At 45.3% G+C, this 15,553-nt stretch overlaps 1 protein-coding gene across 5 annotated transcripts in view; it reads left to right on the top strand.

Annotated features, from left to right (window-relative positions):
* Positions 1-15,553, top strand: part of MTOR (mechanistic target of rapamycin kinase) — a 99,552-nt gene that overhangs the window by 19,685 nt on the left and 64,314 nt on the right. For 3 of the 5 annotated variants that reach the window (XM_060276244.1, XM_060276246.1, XM_060276245.1), the window contains exons 14-24: positions 725-847; positions 1,043-1,132; positions 1,281-1,373; positions 2,465-2,599; positions 3,345-3,474; positions 6,334-6,584; positions 8,562-8,603; positions 10,494-10,580; positions 11,633-11,800; positions 13,048-13,160; positions 14,465-14,627. In XM_060276244.1, the coding sequence (XP_060132227.1) occupies positions 725-847; positions 1,043-1,132; positions 1,281-1,373; positions 2,465-2,599; positions 3,345-3,474; positions 6,334-6,584; positions 8,562-8,603; positions 10,494-10,580; positions 11,633-11,800; positions 13,048-13,160; positions 14,465-14,627 (1,395 nt within the window). The remainder of the gene's footprint in view (positions 1-724; positions 848-1,042; positions 1,133-1,280; positions 1,374-2,464; positions 2,600-3,344; positions 3,475-6,333; positions 6,585-8,561; positions 8,604-10,493; positions 10,581-11,632; positions 11,801-13,047; positions 13,161-14,464; positions 14,628-15,553) is intronic. The other 2 variants (XM_060276247.1, XM_035117075.2) reach the window with 1 other exon arrangement.

Below are 15,553 nucleotides of genomic sequence, written 5' to 3' on the forward strand. Positions count from 1 at the left end.
AGCCTTACCTGGAGATGCTGTGGTTTGAACCTGGGGCCTTCTGCATGCAAAGCAAGTGCTCTGCAACTAAACTATAACCTTTCCCTTGGACGGGTGTATGTGTGTGTGTGCGCACACACACAAGGGGGGCTTCCTGAGGGCAGATGAGGAGGACCTAAAAGGTCCCCCTTTGCATTCTTAGCTTTCTTCTTGGACTTTTCCCTGCATAGGCCCCAACTAAGAATGAAAAGGTGTGTTTGTGCAATCGATGGAGAGAATATGAATGCTTGAGTTGGCATTATTTGTTCTTCAGTCCCTAGATGATGTTGGACTACAGCTCCCCTAATCCCTGGCAATTGGCTAAGCTGGCTGCAGATGATTGGAGTTGCAGTCCAGCAACATCTGGGGACTCAAGTTGAAGAACTTTGGTGTGGAGAGTCAAGACTTCATTGTGTGTTCTTTGGTGAAGCTTCCTAGCCAACCAGCAGCCTGATGTCCTGACCAAAACTGAAATCACCCCTGACCTGGCCTGATGTTACAAGCAGGTCTTTTCTTCATTATCTTTGCTTCTTCCACTGGAGGCTAAAGTCCACTGTTCCATTCCATTGAGATAAGGACCAGATGGAGAAAGATAATCTTTTGCTGCTTGAGAATGGGGGTTGTAGGCCTGTTATGTACTTCCTAATCTCCTTCTCACTGGAGAAATACTAGCTCTCACCTCCATGGCATCTTTTTTCCCCTTCAGATCCTGACAGAGCTGGAGCACAGTGGCGTTGGCAGAATCAAAGAGCAGAGTGCAAGGATGTTGGGGCATCTGGTCTCTAATGCCCCGAGACTTATCCGCCCCTATATGGAACCCATTCTCAAGGTAGGCCTTTCATAGCACATGTAGGATGATTGGCTTTTTTTTCTGAATTCATGTATACATTACGCCATTAATTTAATGATTTGCATCCACTGTGCTTTTCTGGGCGGGGCACGAATGCTCTGCTGAAATGGGCCACAAACGCAGACTTATTTTCCCCCCTTATCAAAATTCCTCCTTCTGCATGTCATTCAACAGGCATTGATTGTGAAACTGAAAGACCCTGACCCTGATCCGAACCCTGGAGTAATCAATAACGTCCTGGCTACCATTGGTGAACTGGCACAGGTAAACCTCTAGAAGTTTGGAATTTTCTTTTTGCTTGACAGAGCCATACTTTTCATGGCACTGTGAGCGCTGCCATGGTCACTTCATGCCTGTAAACTTTCTGTTCCTTCTGCTCACCCTCCAAATCCTCTTTTTCCTCCCTCAACAGGTGAGCGGGCTGGAGATGAGGAAATGGGTGGATGAGCTTTTCATCATTATCATGGACATGCTCCAGGACTCCTCCCTACTTGCTAAGAGACAGGTGAGCAACATGGCCTGCTTTCATGAAAGCCTTTTTGATTTTCCTCTCTAATCTTAAACTATTGTACAAAGGAAACTTAATAATCATCATCACTTTTCACAAAAAGACGCCTCTAAGCTACTTGCAATTCTTAAAATACAAATAGCATAACAGACATTAATACAAAATTTAGAAGAGAAATAATAGGACAAAAAACCCCGCAAAGTGCTCATTCAGGAAGCCACCTCCTCCCTTTATTTATTCATAAATCACAACCTTCTCAGTGATAGCCCCACATTTATGGAATGCTCTCTTCAGGGAAACTTGCCTGGTGCCCACCTCGACATTTGTTTTCCCAGGTGTTTGGGACAGCAGCAATGATGTGATACTATACTGTTCTTAAAAATATTTTTTTGCTTTTAGTATTATATTTTCTTTAGTTTTGATTTGGGACATTTATTTGTGGGAAGCTATGTATACACAAAACACACAAACTTCCAAGTGATCTGGAGTGAATTTTTGGAGCTCATTGCCATGCTGGTAATTCCCCAAGCCAGGAAGATTGGGAGGCACAATGTTAAAAAAATCAGCAAAGGACTTCGTGCCTACCTTTGGCGTTTAAGCCAAATTGCCCTTCTTTGCCCCTATATCTCTCATTCTTTTTTCTTTTTAATGTCTAAGGCCACCTTCTCCAGCCTGGTGACCTGCAGAATGATATCAATGGCTGTTAGCCACAATGGCTCGGCTCTTCCTCTGTGGTTGCAGGCAGTAATTCTGAACAGCAGTTGCTAGAACCATAGGAGGGGAGGGTGCTATTGTGCTCAGGTCCTGCTTGCAGAATTTCCACAGGCATCTGTTTGACCACTGTGGGAACAGGATGCTGGACTATAGATGGGCTGTTGTCCTGCTCTAGCAGGCTCTGTATGTTGCTGGGCTCCTAACTCTCATCACCCCTTGCCGTTGGCCATTCTGAGTGTGACTGACCTGAGTTGGAGCTCTACAACATTGGAGGTCACCAGGTTAAGGTAAGAGAGCCAACCGGTCAGTTGACTCCTAACTATGTCTCATAAACAAACAAACAAAAAAATTTTTTTACGGCGGATCTGTTCCAGGTGGCTCTCTGGACCCTGGGTCAGCTGGTGGCCAGCACTGGCTATGTGGTGGAACCCTATAGGAAATATCCAACTCTCTTGGAGGTGTTGCTGAACTTCTTGAAGACGGAGCAGAACCAGGGTACCCGGAGAGAGGTAGGCTGCTATGGGCTGAGAAACAAGGGCAGGCTTAGTAAAGATTATCTTGAATTCATGCCAAAGGGGATGAATAGAATTATGTTCTCTTGTGCTTTGAACAATTTGACCAACACACACAATTGTGTGTTGAATGATTACAGGTGTCCATGGTGAGAGATGAGAAGTTTTGATTTCTTACTGTGAAAAATTGTGCTCCACAGGTTGTTGGGGGGGGGGGTTACTTAAATCAATACTTTTCCTAAAAAAATGTGTGATGTACTTTTGAAAGATCCCTAAAGCTAATGATAGGGTGGCAGTAGTGCGGGAAAACATGTAAAGGGCTTTTTGTAAACCGCTTTGAGGTTTTATACCAATTTGTAGGCTTTATAACATATTTATAACTTGCAAATTAAATAGGTGGAGAAGGCTTGATAAAGTAATCAGGGAGCTGCACAGAGACACAAAGTGCCTCCTAGCTGATGGCTGGCTGGCAGAATCATCCCATCTGGTAAATTCTCAGCGTTGAATCAGTCACTGTTGTCTCCCTATCTATATTTAAGCCAGATCTGAGACTCTTAGGATTGCCCAGCTGTACACCGAAAGCCAGAATTCTGTCCTTGGAATTGCTGGTTTGCAGTTGTGCTTTCACAGTTATTGTCTGCCTTTTGCATTGGTGATGCTTCTCTTGATGATGCATTCCTTTGAAGCGTAATTATTCTGACCCCCCACCCCACCCCCACCCCACATCTTTTGTTCCTGTTAGGCTATCCGTGTCCTTGGCCTCTTGGGGGCTCTGGATCCATACAAGCACAAAGTGAACATTGGCATGATAGACCAGTCGCGGGATGCCTCTGCTGTCAGCCTGTCAGAGTCTAAATCAAGCCAAGATTCTTGTAAGTAGACTCAGAAAGGGGAGGTCCAGGGGTTCAGTCTGCTTCAAGGAAGAGCTCTTAGCATTGGTGCTGGGTCCCCTGTCCCCCCAAATTCTTATGACCAAGATAGAGAATGTGGCTTCCCTCCAGATGTTGGTGGACTTCACCTCCCGGCACCATCCCCATAACCATTGTACATTCTGGAGTCCCAGCAACATCTGGATCCCATTGGCGACCTCTGGTTGGTGGATGAGGTGTGTGTGTGTGGATTTTTTAAACCCCCAGTTCCACCCGCAAATGTATACACAAGTTGGAGTATTTGTACCTCACGCTTGAGTCGATAAAATGGAAATAGGTGGAGACCTTGTTCAGAGGGCTGCTGTAAGGATGGGCTAGATGGTTTCTACCACCACTCCTCTGCCAACAACAACAACAACCCCCACAACATTACATTAATAGCTCAGCAATGTTGATAAGCAGTGATCTTCTTTGATTCTCCTCAGAAGACATGGGGGATATGTAGAAATTTAATCCACAGGCCCCCTAGCCAGCATATTAAATGGCAGGGATGGGGAACCTGTAGTCCTCCAGATGTTGTTGAACTACTGCTCCCATCATCTCTAACCCTTGGCCGTGCTGGGTTGAAGCTGGCGGGAGCTGAAACATAGGAAGCTGCCTTATACAGAGTCTGCTTTATCTAAGTCTCGGTATTGTTGATGCTGACCAGCAGTAGCTCTACAGAGTTTCAGACTGCACATCTTTCCCAGCCCTCCCTGGAGATGCTGGGGATTGAACGTGGAAAAACCTGTGCTCTCGCACTCGGCTGCTTCCCTTCCCTTTAGATTTCAGTCATGCTATGGGCTAGAAGTGGCAATCATAGACTTTTCTGTTTGAAACCTTTCCTGCAAATAACCACTCGGTTTATTTATTTAGCCATAATGATCTGCCCACCCTTCTCAAAAGAAAGGAAGTTGATGGGCAGTTTAGCCTCCAACAGCAGCCTGGTTTTAAATTCTGAAACTGTCTCCACATCCACAAAAATTGTGGCTCCCCTTTTGAGGAGAAGCTGCCCATGAAAACTTCACACGTCAGCTCAGTTTTTCTCATTTCCTGTCTCTCTGCCTGTTTGTGTAGCTGTTTCCTGAATTAGAAATTTTAAAGGTGCTAAACTACTTGATGGGGTGGAACCATGCAGCTGCCTGCCAGATGTTTGCTTCAGTCTGCTCTCCTTTGGTGCAAAGTGTCCCCTCCCTGCACCCAAATGTAGCAATCTGGATTTACAAAATTGGGCATGATATGCCTGTTGGCCAAGTCCTGAACCCACAGAATAAAACTTACAAGCAGCTGTAATGAAGCTTCCACCAATTTTGCACTATTGGGGTTTGATGGGAAACCAGGATTCTGGCATGGAGAGCCAAATGGAGAGCAGAAAGCCAACAAGAAGTAGAGGATAATATAAATCTCCCTCTCTCCAGCTGTGACTATAACTGATTAGCTTGTAAGCTTTCCTGAGAACTGAAAAGCCACTTAATACTGTGACTTATGATCAACATTTATTAAGGAAATGGTTTGACGGAGACACTTGTTTGGCCATAGATGGGATAAGGAAAGTTCCTGGCAAAGAGGGGTTAGTGTTTCATGTTGTGGTTCTGTTCAACTCCCCTGCACCATGTAATACCTCAAATACTTGCCCCATTGTAATGATAGAGCTGAAAGAAGCTCTATCCACAGTCAGTTGAGTTTAAACACAATGTTTGCATGCTAGATGCCCTGGTGGGTTATGGCTGCAAGTTCACAAGTGCAGAAAAGGCCTGGCAATTCTCAGAAGCAAGAGATTAGCTGTTGAATAAGCTTTCCATTGGGTCAGGGGGCTAATGTGCTTCATTCAGTCCTTTGCCCCTCCCTATGCTCTGTGGCAGAAGTATAGATTCAACAAAATGGTTTACAACTGCATAAGTAAATTAGGCAAACTAAGGCTGGAGACATGTCATTTATAGCAACAGTCACCAACCTTTTTGGGGCAATGGGCACATTTCAAATTTGGAGAGAGTGCTGGGGGCATCAGAAACAAAGTGTAGGAAGTGACATAGCACAAAATTAGAGAGTACGGACATGGCACAGATTTTCCCATAATTGTATTTCCATACTAGAAAAGACAATCTGTTGAATATCTTCTGTTAAAGGTACATGAACTTGGTTTCCTCCCAATGCTAAACCAAAACCTAGGCTGCCATCCTGTGTCTGTGGGAGTAAGCCCTGCTGAACACAGAGACTTACTTCTGAGGAGACACATATACAATTGTACTATAAATTAACTATACAGTGCATTTTTAAGCCTCCTTGCAAAGTTTTCACATTTGCCTTTGTGAGGAGGGGGAATTCTTTAACATCCACCCACGCTTACTGTGTAGTAGTAGTTGCAGAAAATAACTTTTAGGAATTACCTGATCTCAGGAAAGTAGCATCCTAGCTGGAAGGGCAAACTATTGAGATTCCAAGGATAAGATAGAAGCAGGAAAAGTGCACTAAAGTGGAACCAGTAGCATTTTAGGACCCTAGGGATTTCTGATTACCAACGTCCAAACAGCTCATTTATCAACCGCAGCTCTACCACTTCACTTGTTGGCCAAAAGCACTTGACAGGCAGCAGCAGGTTGGCTGGCTCATTTCACAGAAATCACTTAGAAAGTTTTATTTCTGAAAGGGCTAGCGACTTCTCCCTTCTTTTTCTTTTTCAAATAAAAGCTCAGAGTCTTAAGGCCCTAGCCTAGAAGCTCCAAAGAGTCTTCACAGTAGCTAGGGTTAGTGATTCAACATTCTATAGTGATCACATAATTGCCCCCCCCCCCCGGTTATCTGCAGTTATTCCTCCCTTTTCAGCCGATTATAGCACCAGTGAGATGCTGGTCAATATGGGCAACCTCCCCCTGGATGAGTTCTACCCTGCCGTCTCCATGGTGGCCCTCATGAGGATCTTCCGGGACCAGTCCTTGTCCCACCACCACACAATGGTGGTTCAAGCCATCACGTTCATTTTCAAGTCTCTCGGGCTCAAGTGTGTGCAGTTCCTGCCTCAGGTCATGCCGACCTTTCTCAATGTCATTCGGGTTTGTGATGGTGCCATCCGCGAGGTGAGTGTGCCCTTGTCTGTCCTCCTCCACCCTCCCCTGAAACCAGAATCGGCTTTGAGAAAACAAAACTGAGAAGGCCGATTCCTGAAATATGGGGCGTTGCTGAGTTGTCTGTGTCTGCAGGCATGCTGCAACAGTGAGTGACCGCTTCCCGTCTCTGTTTCAATCTTTTTTTGGAATATTGTCTGTTACTAACCATTCTTCGCTGCTGCCTTAGAAGGCCTGCTATTTTGTGGCTTCCACTTTTGTGAAGCCTCTTTTGCTCTGAGCTAGCTTTCGCTGGTCTCCCTTGCCCTTCTGCCTGTTGTAACCTTCAGATCTCCATACCAGGCGTGTGCTGCTTTTTGTTGTGGTTGTGGCTGCTGCCCTCATTACTGTCAGCAGGGGAAGCACATGTGTGATGTCGCAGCTGGCCAGACTCCCCTACCTTGGTCCCCATCACAGTTCTGGCAAGTGCCGGGTTGCTCTGAGCAAGATTCAATTCTAATTCCAAAACTATAGAGTTGTATCCAATTAAGTTTATAAGGGTAGATCCATTGGAATTAATGGACCTAAGCTAGTCATCCCCATTACTCCATTTGGAACACGGTGTATAGTTCTGGTTGCCTCACCTCAAAAAGGATGTTATAGAGTTTGTAAAGGTTCAGAAAAGGGCCAGCAAAATAATCAAGGGGGTTGAGCAACTCCTCTGTGCAGAAAAGTTGCAGCGTTTCGGACTTTTTAAGTTCAGGGACAAGGTGAGGAAGAGGTGGCATGCTAGAAGTATAAACTGATGCATGGCATGTAGATAGAGAAAAGTATTTCTCATAACACTAGAGCTCAAGGTCATCGACTGAAGCTGAATGTTGGACGATTCGGGACAAATAAAAAGTCTTTCTTTATGCAGTGCATAGTTAAACTGTAGAACTCACTCCCACAGGGAGACAGTAATGGCCAGCAACATGGATGGCTTTAAAAGAGGATTGGATAAATTCCTGGAGGAGGAGGAGGAGGAGGAGGAGGAGGAGGAGGAGGAGGAGGAGGAGGAAGAGGAGGCTATCAATGGCTACCAGCCATGATGGCTGTGCTCTGCCTCAACAGTGGAGGCAGTAATGCTTCCGGGATACCAGTTTCCGGAAACCACAGGAGGGGAGAGTTGCTATTGTGCTCAGATCCTGCTTAAAGGTTTCCCACAGGCATTCTGGACTACATAGGCCATTGGCTTGATCCAGCAAGCTCTTCTTACGTTCTTATTAATTTCAATGGGCTTGCTCTGAAGAGGACTAACATTGGATATAACCTATAGTGTTTATATCAGACTTGAGAAACTCTTGTGGACACGCTGCCGCTTGCCACCAAAGAACTAAACCGCGGCCTAAATTTATGTTCTGCTTCAAGCAAACTGCAAGGTCCTATCATTCATTTTAAAATAATTATAATTATGGATGGTAAGGATCTGAGACAAAAAATTGGCTGTTTGCTTTGTCATTGGCATACCCAGTGGGCTGGGATCAGAGATAATGAGTTTTCAATTCGTCTGCCAAACTGAAAACAACTATTGAAATTGCACTGGGACCCACAAAGGCTCAGCTGCTTTTTGCTTGATTTTGCTTCCCGAATGGAGCGCAATTGGAGGAAGTTAGGGCCTGTGCAAGTCCTGTCAAAATCTTTTAAAATTTTAGCACAGATTCAAAACATTGAAGAGGGAACAGGGCTCAGGTTGTTCCCTGGATTGAGCTCCATGTATGTAGAGTGGACAAGCTGGGAACGTATGTTTGGTTAGAGCTGTGTGTTGTATGTGGGATGAGCTTTCCCAGCATGCGCTGCTGTTAAAGTTACCTTTGTAGGACTGCAGCCTCCACCGGTTGGTTCTCTCCCAGAACAAAACAACTTGTGGATTTCAAGGCCAAATTCTGGTGCTCTGGATGCCTGGACCAGTCTTGATCTGACTTCCTTGAAAGCTACATACTTTTGCCTACTCTTTTTAAAAAATTTCAGGTAAAAGAAGATGGTGACAGTGTGCTGGGGAGAAGAGCTGAGGTGGGTACATACGGCATTTAAACACCTAAAAAGGGTACTTCATGTGGTGTGTATAAAGCATCTAGTATTCCCAAGCAAAGGCAGCTTTCTGTCAAGCTCGGTGTTACACATCTTTGATAAATGGAAGTACTGAAGACGACAACAAGAATCTACCGACAGCATACAAATCAATCTGGCCCAACAAGGCCTCCACGACCCTGTCAGAAATGCAAACAAACCCCACTGCAGCCAACCACACACAACCAACCACACCCTGCCCCGCAATACCTATCAATACCAAGGAAAGATAATAATGCAATAAACGAATAGAAAGAGAACCTACGCAGTTGACGCTGACACAAAACCCCACACGTACACTATACAAAAGAATATAAGCCTCACCACCTAACCCCTCCTCTCTCCGCTCTTCTTCCCCAACCTTATACTGTATTCAACACTAATGTCTCACAACAAATGTAACTGATTTGTAACTTGAAAAAAGAGGCAAGGCATTTATTTTTGTAAACCATGAAAATCTTTCATAAAAGTAAATTAAAATAAATGGAAGTACTGTACAAAAGAAACCTGCAGACCAAAATATAGATGTTTTAGTTGTAGGCAATATGTGAAATTCACTTCTTTGTCCTCTCTACTCCTTTGCCTGTTCACTTCTCCCTTCCTGCACACACCACACAGTTTATCCATTCCCTAGGATACCTTTTCAGGCCTCATCCCCCCCCACCCTGCTTGACTCTGCACCTCTTGTCGCTGCTCCCCTTTCTGCCAAACCCACAGAACCCCATCCAAACTTATCTTTTGCTTCCCTCATGAAAGCTTTGCTGCTGAGATTCTGTTGCTTGTAGCTCTTATCCCCTGACCCCAAATTTGGAATGTTTATGAACATTCCATGGCATCAAAGCTGTTAAGCTGATGGCATGCCACCCAGACAACAGGCTTTGAGCCTATTTCGGCACATGGTTCTCCCCTCCCCAAAGGTACTATGTCATGAAGCATGGGAACTAAGCAAAAAGAAGCAGGCTTCATTTGGGGACAACTTACCCTGGCATGAACTAAGCTAACAAGGGCCCCAAGAAAGGAAATGCATTCCTGTTAAGTCCTTACAAAATGCAAGTAGTCTCCCCACCCAACATGTAACCTAACCTTTCACAGTAGTAGCCATTTTACTCATTACCTTTCGTGAATATACCTATATTTAATACGGTCATAGAAACAGTGAATGAACCTGTTTTTTTCACAAAATAGTTTTCAACACAGACAGCTATTTTCCCACGCTTTTCTGCAACAGCCTCCTAATAAATTTACAGAGCTACTCCCTCCACCCCTTTCTGTTGCATTGTTCGGCTGAACCACCAAACAGATATTGACTATATAGTAAAAGGTGAACTTTCAACATAGAGCTTGGCCATCTTTTCTTCTGAAAAGGATGTGGATTCTCTTGCTGTGTGTGGTGTGCTTACAAATGCATCTAGGCACATGAGAGCGAGAGAGTTTTAGAGAGGGGAGGAGTGGGGTGCAAGGGGGGGAGAACATGGCTTGGATATCATGGAAACCCTGGGTGAGTTTGGCTGGTGGGACAAGTTGGGGCGGGATGAGTTGGCAAAGTTCTGTGGTACTCCAGTCATGTTGTCAGCACTTGCATGTCTTGATGCTTTGTGGCTTGTCTGGATGCCTCTTGCGTGTGCACACCCAAGGTTTTGAATTGTGCACAGGAGTGCCCGTGAACTTCACAGAAACGGTCCCAAAGCAAAATTGAGCCTGGTGTTTGCAGCATGCCATAGCAGCGTGGTGGGTGGCTGTTCTTGTAAAGAGCTTGTGAGCAAGAGTTCCTGAGAACTGCTCCATCCCAAGCCTTACCTACATTTCTATAACCCCTTTCCCGTCTCCTTTCAGTTCCTGTTCCAGCAGCTGGGGATGTTGGTGTCCTTTGTGAGAAGCCACATTCGACCTTACATGGATGAAATTGTCACCCTTATGAGAGTAAGTGTAGCTGCCTTTTAGCTCAGTGCTTCTTCTGAAAGACTCCTTGCAGGAAACATGGACTCTATAAGGGCACAGGGAGCAACTTCATGCTATTAGCCCATCTAGTTATCTGCCCTGACTGGCAGTAGCAGCTGAGAACATCAGAAAAGTCCTGCAGCTGAGGCACTGTGGGAGCTTGAGAGCCACCACTTTAATTTTGGCAAGAGGCTTCCCAAATGTACAGCTGGGCATTAAAGAGTTCTGATACATACCTTGAAAATTTATTAGAAGCATTTTTTTATGGAACAGATGTATTAAAGCAGAGTTTTGTGGTTTCCTGGGCCCAGATTCCCTTTGATCCGATTAAGAGGCACCAGGAGGTGAACGTAACTCTTTATTGAAGTCAAGCCTGGCTTGGTTTTATTTGCTCTGCACTGGAAAGGGAAATTGAGTTGGTGGTGGTTGTGGTCCATGCCCTGGTGTTTATTTTGTTCCAGATCATGTGTACTAAGTTTGCTTTGCTTACAAGAAAATCATTTCCCTCTCTTTGGGTTGGGGGTAATAATCCTTTCAGGTTCTTCTGGCAGCCTGCCTGGTGGGCTGCATAACAGACCCATTTATGAAGCCAGGTGAGAGGCAGGAGGATTGTATTTCAGCATGGTGCAGAGGCCTACAGCACATAGTTAAAACTGAAATGCACCACTGCAAGGCATAGTAATGGCCGCCAGCTTGGACCACTTCAAAAGGAGCTTAGACAAATTCATGTAGGTTAAGGCTATCAATACCCACTAGCCATGATGTTCTGCCTTTGCATACCAGCTGCTGGCGCTCATGCGTGTGAGAATACTATTGCGCACATGTCCTGCTTATCTGCATCCCATAGGCATCTGGTTTGCCACGGTGAGAACAGCCTTCTGGACTGGGCAATAGCTGCAGTTTGTGTGAGATCTTAAGTTTTGGAGGACTTGAGAGTCACCTGAAGCCTCCCTAATTCATCCTATGCGCTAAGTGTTCTTTAGCTTTGTATTTTTCAAAGTGTCCCCACCCCTAACCCTCCTTTCTCCCTCCAGGACTTCTGGGTTGTGAACAACTCGATACAGAGCACCATTATCCTCCTCATTGAGCAAATCGTGGTGGCCTTAGGTGGGGAGTTCAAGCTCTACCTTCCCCAACTCATCCCTCACATGCTGAGAGTCTTCATGCATGACAGCAGCAGCAGCCGCAGTGTCTCCACCAAGGTGAGCACAATGCTGCATTGGGGCAGCGGTCCTGGATGGCACCTGAGTGTCACCAGTAATATATTTCAGGACAGTTTTTAAGTGGTGGATTGAGTGTGGTGGTTCAGCTGGCATTCAGCATCTTTCCGGAAACCTTGTTAATTAAAAAATGCCCCTTTGCTCTTGCATTCAGATGAATATGTAATACCATTTGGGTGCATACACACCATATATTTAAAGCACTTCATTCATTCATTCATTCATTCATTCATTCATTCATTCATTCATTCTCTTCCTTTTTCCCTGACAGCTTACAGATAAAAACATAGGGGGGGAATGAAAAGCCAATTAAACATTAATAGAATTAAAACACACACACACACACTCTCTCTCCCCCCCCAAAGGATCCTGGGAAGTGTAGTTTGCTAAAGATGCTGGGAATAGTAGCTCTGTAGGGGTAAACATGGGTGGCACTGTGGTCTAAACCACAGAGCCTAGGGCTTGCCGATCAGAAGGTCGGTGGTTCGAATCCCCGCGATGGGATGAGCTCCCGTTGCTTGGTCCCTGCTCCTGTCAACCTAGCAGTTCGAAAGCATGTCAAAATGCAAGTAGATAAATAGGTACCGCTCCGGCGGGAAGGTAAACGGCATTTCTGTGCGCCGCTCTGGTTCACCAGAAGCAGTTTCTTCATGCTGGCCACATGACCTGGAAGCTGTCTGTGGACAAACGCCGGCTCCCTCGGCCAGTAAAGCGAGATGAGTGCCCCAACCTCAGAGTCGTCCGTGATTGGACTTAACGGCCTGGGGTCCCTTAACCTTTAGGGGTAAACTACCCAGGATTCTTTGGGGGAAGCCATGTTCTTTAAATGAATGGCACGACTTGCCTTAGTATTCAGGCAAACATGATCAGCTGCAATACATTCTCTACGAGGGAGGTATTGTGTTCAGTGGTATGAAATTATACAAGTGGAGGTACCCTGGGAAAAGCACAGAGAGGTGTGTGGCTTGAGCAGGGAGCTGATCATTCTCTTACATTCACTTGATGCTTTTCGACAGGTGGCGGGGAACCTGTGGCCCTCCCACGTATTATTGGATGATAGCTCCCTTCTTTCCTAGCCCATTAGAAGTGCTGGTCAGAGCTAACAGGAGTTATAGTCCAACAACATCTGGAAGGCCCCATCCCTTGTTTTCCTCTTTAAAGCATCCTTGTGGTTAATCTTACAGTGACTGTTTGAATGTCATTCCTATTGAGCTTTCTCTCCTTTCCAGCTGTTGAACGCCATCCAGCTATTTGGAGCCAATCTGGACGATTACCTGCATTTATTACTACCTCCCATTGTAAAGCTTTTTGATGCCCCAGATGCCCCACTGTCAGCTCGCAAGTAAGTGCTGGTCTCTCCTTGAGCTTGTTTGGAGGTTCTAGCAGGGGAGCGCAGCTATCGTATACCCTTGACCGAAGAACGGTACACTCCTTATATCTGGGAAGGTCGTCCTCTTCCACCGAGCGCGCAGCTTCGGGAGGGACGCACATGGAGCGGTGAGGGAGGAAGGGGACACCCGCCTAGCCAGCCAGATCAGCCGAATCAACCCTGGCGATCAATGGGGTGACAGATGTCGCAGCCAGATCGCTGGTCTCTCCTGTGTACTTCTTCTCTCTGCAGGGTAGTCCCTAAGCGTGTTCCTTGGTGATCCCACATTTATTATTACTATTATTATTGGGGTGTTTTTTTCAAATAAAACATTCTTAGAAGAGACTCATTCAAATTAATGGACCTAAGTTAGTCATCTTCATGAACTTGAATGGCTCTACTTTGAGTGGGGCGAACATTGCCTACAACCAGTTGTTGTTGTTTCAATTATGAATCCCTTTCACTGAGGCATCCATAAGCAACTTATAATATAATAGCCTATATAAAACAGTTACAGGTGTAAACACAGTTAAAAACAATTGCACATTTTATTATTATTATTAATTAGATTTTCACCCTGCACTTTCCTCCAGGGAGCCCACTGTGGCGCTATAATAAAGAATAGAATAAAGTTTTTGTTTTTTTAAGAATTTGAAAAAGGTTTGAAACAACAGCTCGTGCATAAAATCAGTTTGTGACTTTCATTTCTGCCTTGTCTTCCCACTATCCATTACAGAAAAACTGTAACCTCCTTGACTCTTAAGTTGCTGTCACTCTAAGGAAAAAGAAGCTGATAATCAGGGGGTGTTGAGAAGTCAATGCCACCCTTTCTCTCTGCTCACCATAGCTGCCAAGTTTTCTCTTTTCTCGCGAGGAAGCCTATTCAGCATAAGGGAATTTCCTTTAAAAAAGGGAGAACTTGGCAGCTATGCTGCTCACTGATATGATTACTATTGGACAAAGAAAGGCAGAGGAATATGCTTTTGTTCAAAGAGAAGATCATATCTTCCTCCTCACTTTTTAATACCTCTTTACCTGATGTGAATATTAAGCCAACTCCACAGTCCCTCCCTCTTTCTCAGAGGCAAAAAAGGATGCAGTTGGTACTGCTCGTATATTTCCCCAAAGCTTTACCAACTTGAGTTTATAGGTTGGTTTTTTTACATAGACCATGTGTATCTTTACCACAAGTGTTCAGTTCATTTTAGATAATAATCACAATGCTTATTTTCTGCTGCTACCTCCCTCCCCCCCAAAAAAAAACCCCCCCTCTTCAGAGCTGCCTTAGAAACTGTGGATCGCTTGACAGAGTCTTTAGATTTCACTGATTACGCCTCACGGATCATCCATCCCATAGTGCGGACCCTAGACCAGAGCCCAGAGCTTCGGACGACCGCCATGGACACACTGTCATCATTGGTCTTCCAGCTAGGGAAGAAGGTAAGAAAGATCATTTTTTCCAAAGAGAGAGCTTTTTGGAGCAGTGGGTGATATTTGACTTGAAATCTTTTGTCTTCTAATTTACCGTATTTTCCCATGTATAAGACGTAAGTTCCCCCCCCCCTAAAAAATAATGTCCGAAATTTGGGGGCGTCTTATACACGGATAAGGGACCCAGGTGGCGCTGTGGGTTAAACCACTGAGCCTAGGGCTTGCTGATCAGAAGGTCGGCGGTTCGAATCCCTGTGACGGGGTGAGCTCCCGTTGCTCGGTCCCAGCTCCTGCCAACCTAGCAGTTCGAAAGCACGTCAAAGTGCAAGTAGATAAATAGGAACCGCTACAGCGGGAAGGTAAACGGCGTTTCCATGTGCTGCTCTGGTTTGCCAGAAGCGGCTTTGTCATGCTGGCCACATGACCTGGAAGCTATACGCCGGCTCCCTCGGCTAATAATGCGAGATGAGCGCGCAACCCCAGAGTCGGTCACGACTGGACCTAATGGTCAGGGGTCCCTTTACCTTTACCTATACACGGATAGATCCCCCCCCATTTTCTTAAATTGGATTCCCCCCAAAATAGGGGGCGTCTTCTACATGGCGAAGTCTTATAGATGGGAAAATAGAGTAAATACTTTCCCCCTAAAGTGGTGTGTGGCTTCTCAAATAGTCCCTTGCTTGGCTGGAATGTTGTCCCTCTCAGTGTACACAGCTGTGTGCACCCACATGCTTCAAATGGGGCATTAATTTATTGCAGGAAGGAGGTGGAGTTTGCTAGCATTTATTTTTCAGTTTCAAAGAATTCTGGCTTGTTACCACATATGAACCATGGATAAGTGGTTTATAGCAAACTAGTCAGTTTCAAGCCAAGCCAGCTTCAGCAATTGGATTATGAAGCTGACTTGTTTTAACAAACCAATAGATTGTTTTAAA

Source organism: Zootoca vivipara, chromosome 6 (genome assembly GCF_963506605.1).
Source record: "Zootoca vivipara chromosome 6, rZooViv1.1, whole genome shotgun sequence".
Lineage (NCBI taxonomy): Eukaryota > Metazoa > Chordata > Lepidosauria > Squamata > Lacertidae > Zootoca > Zootoca vivipara.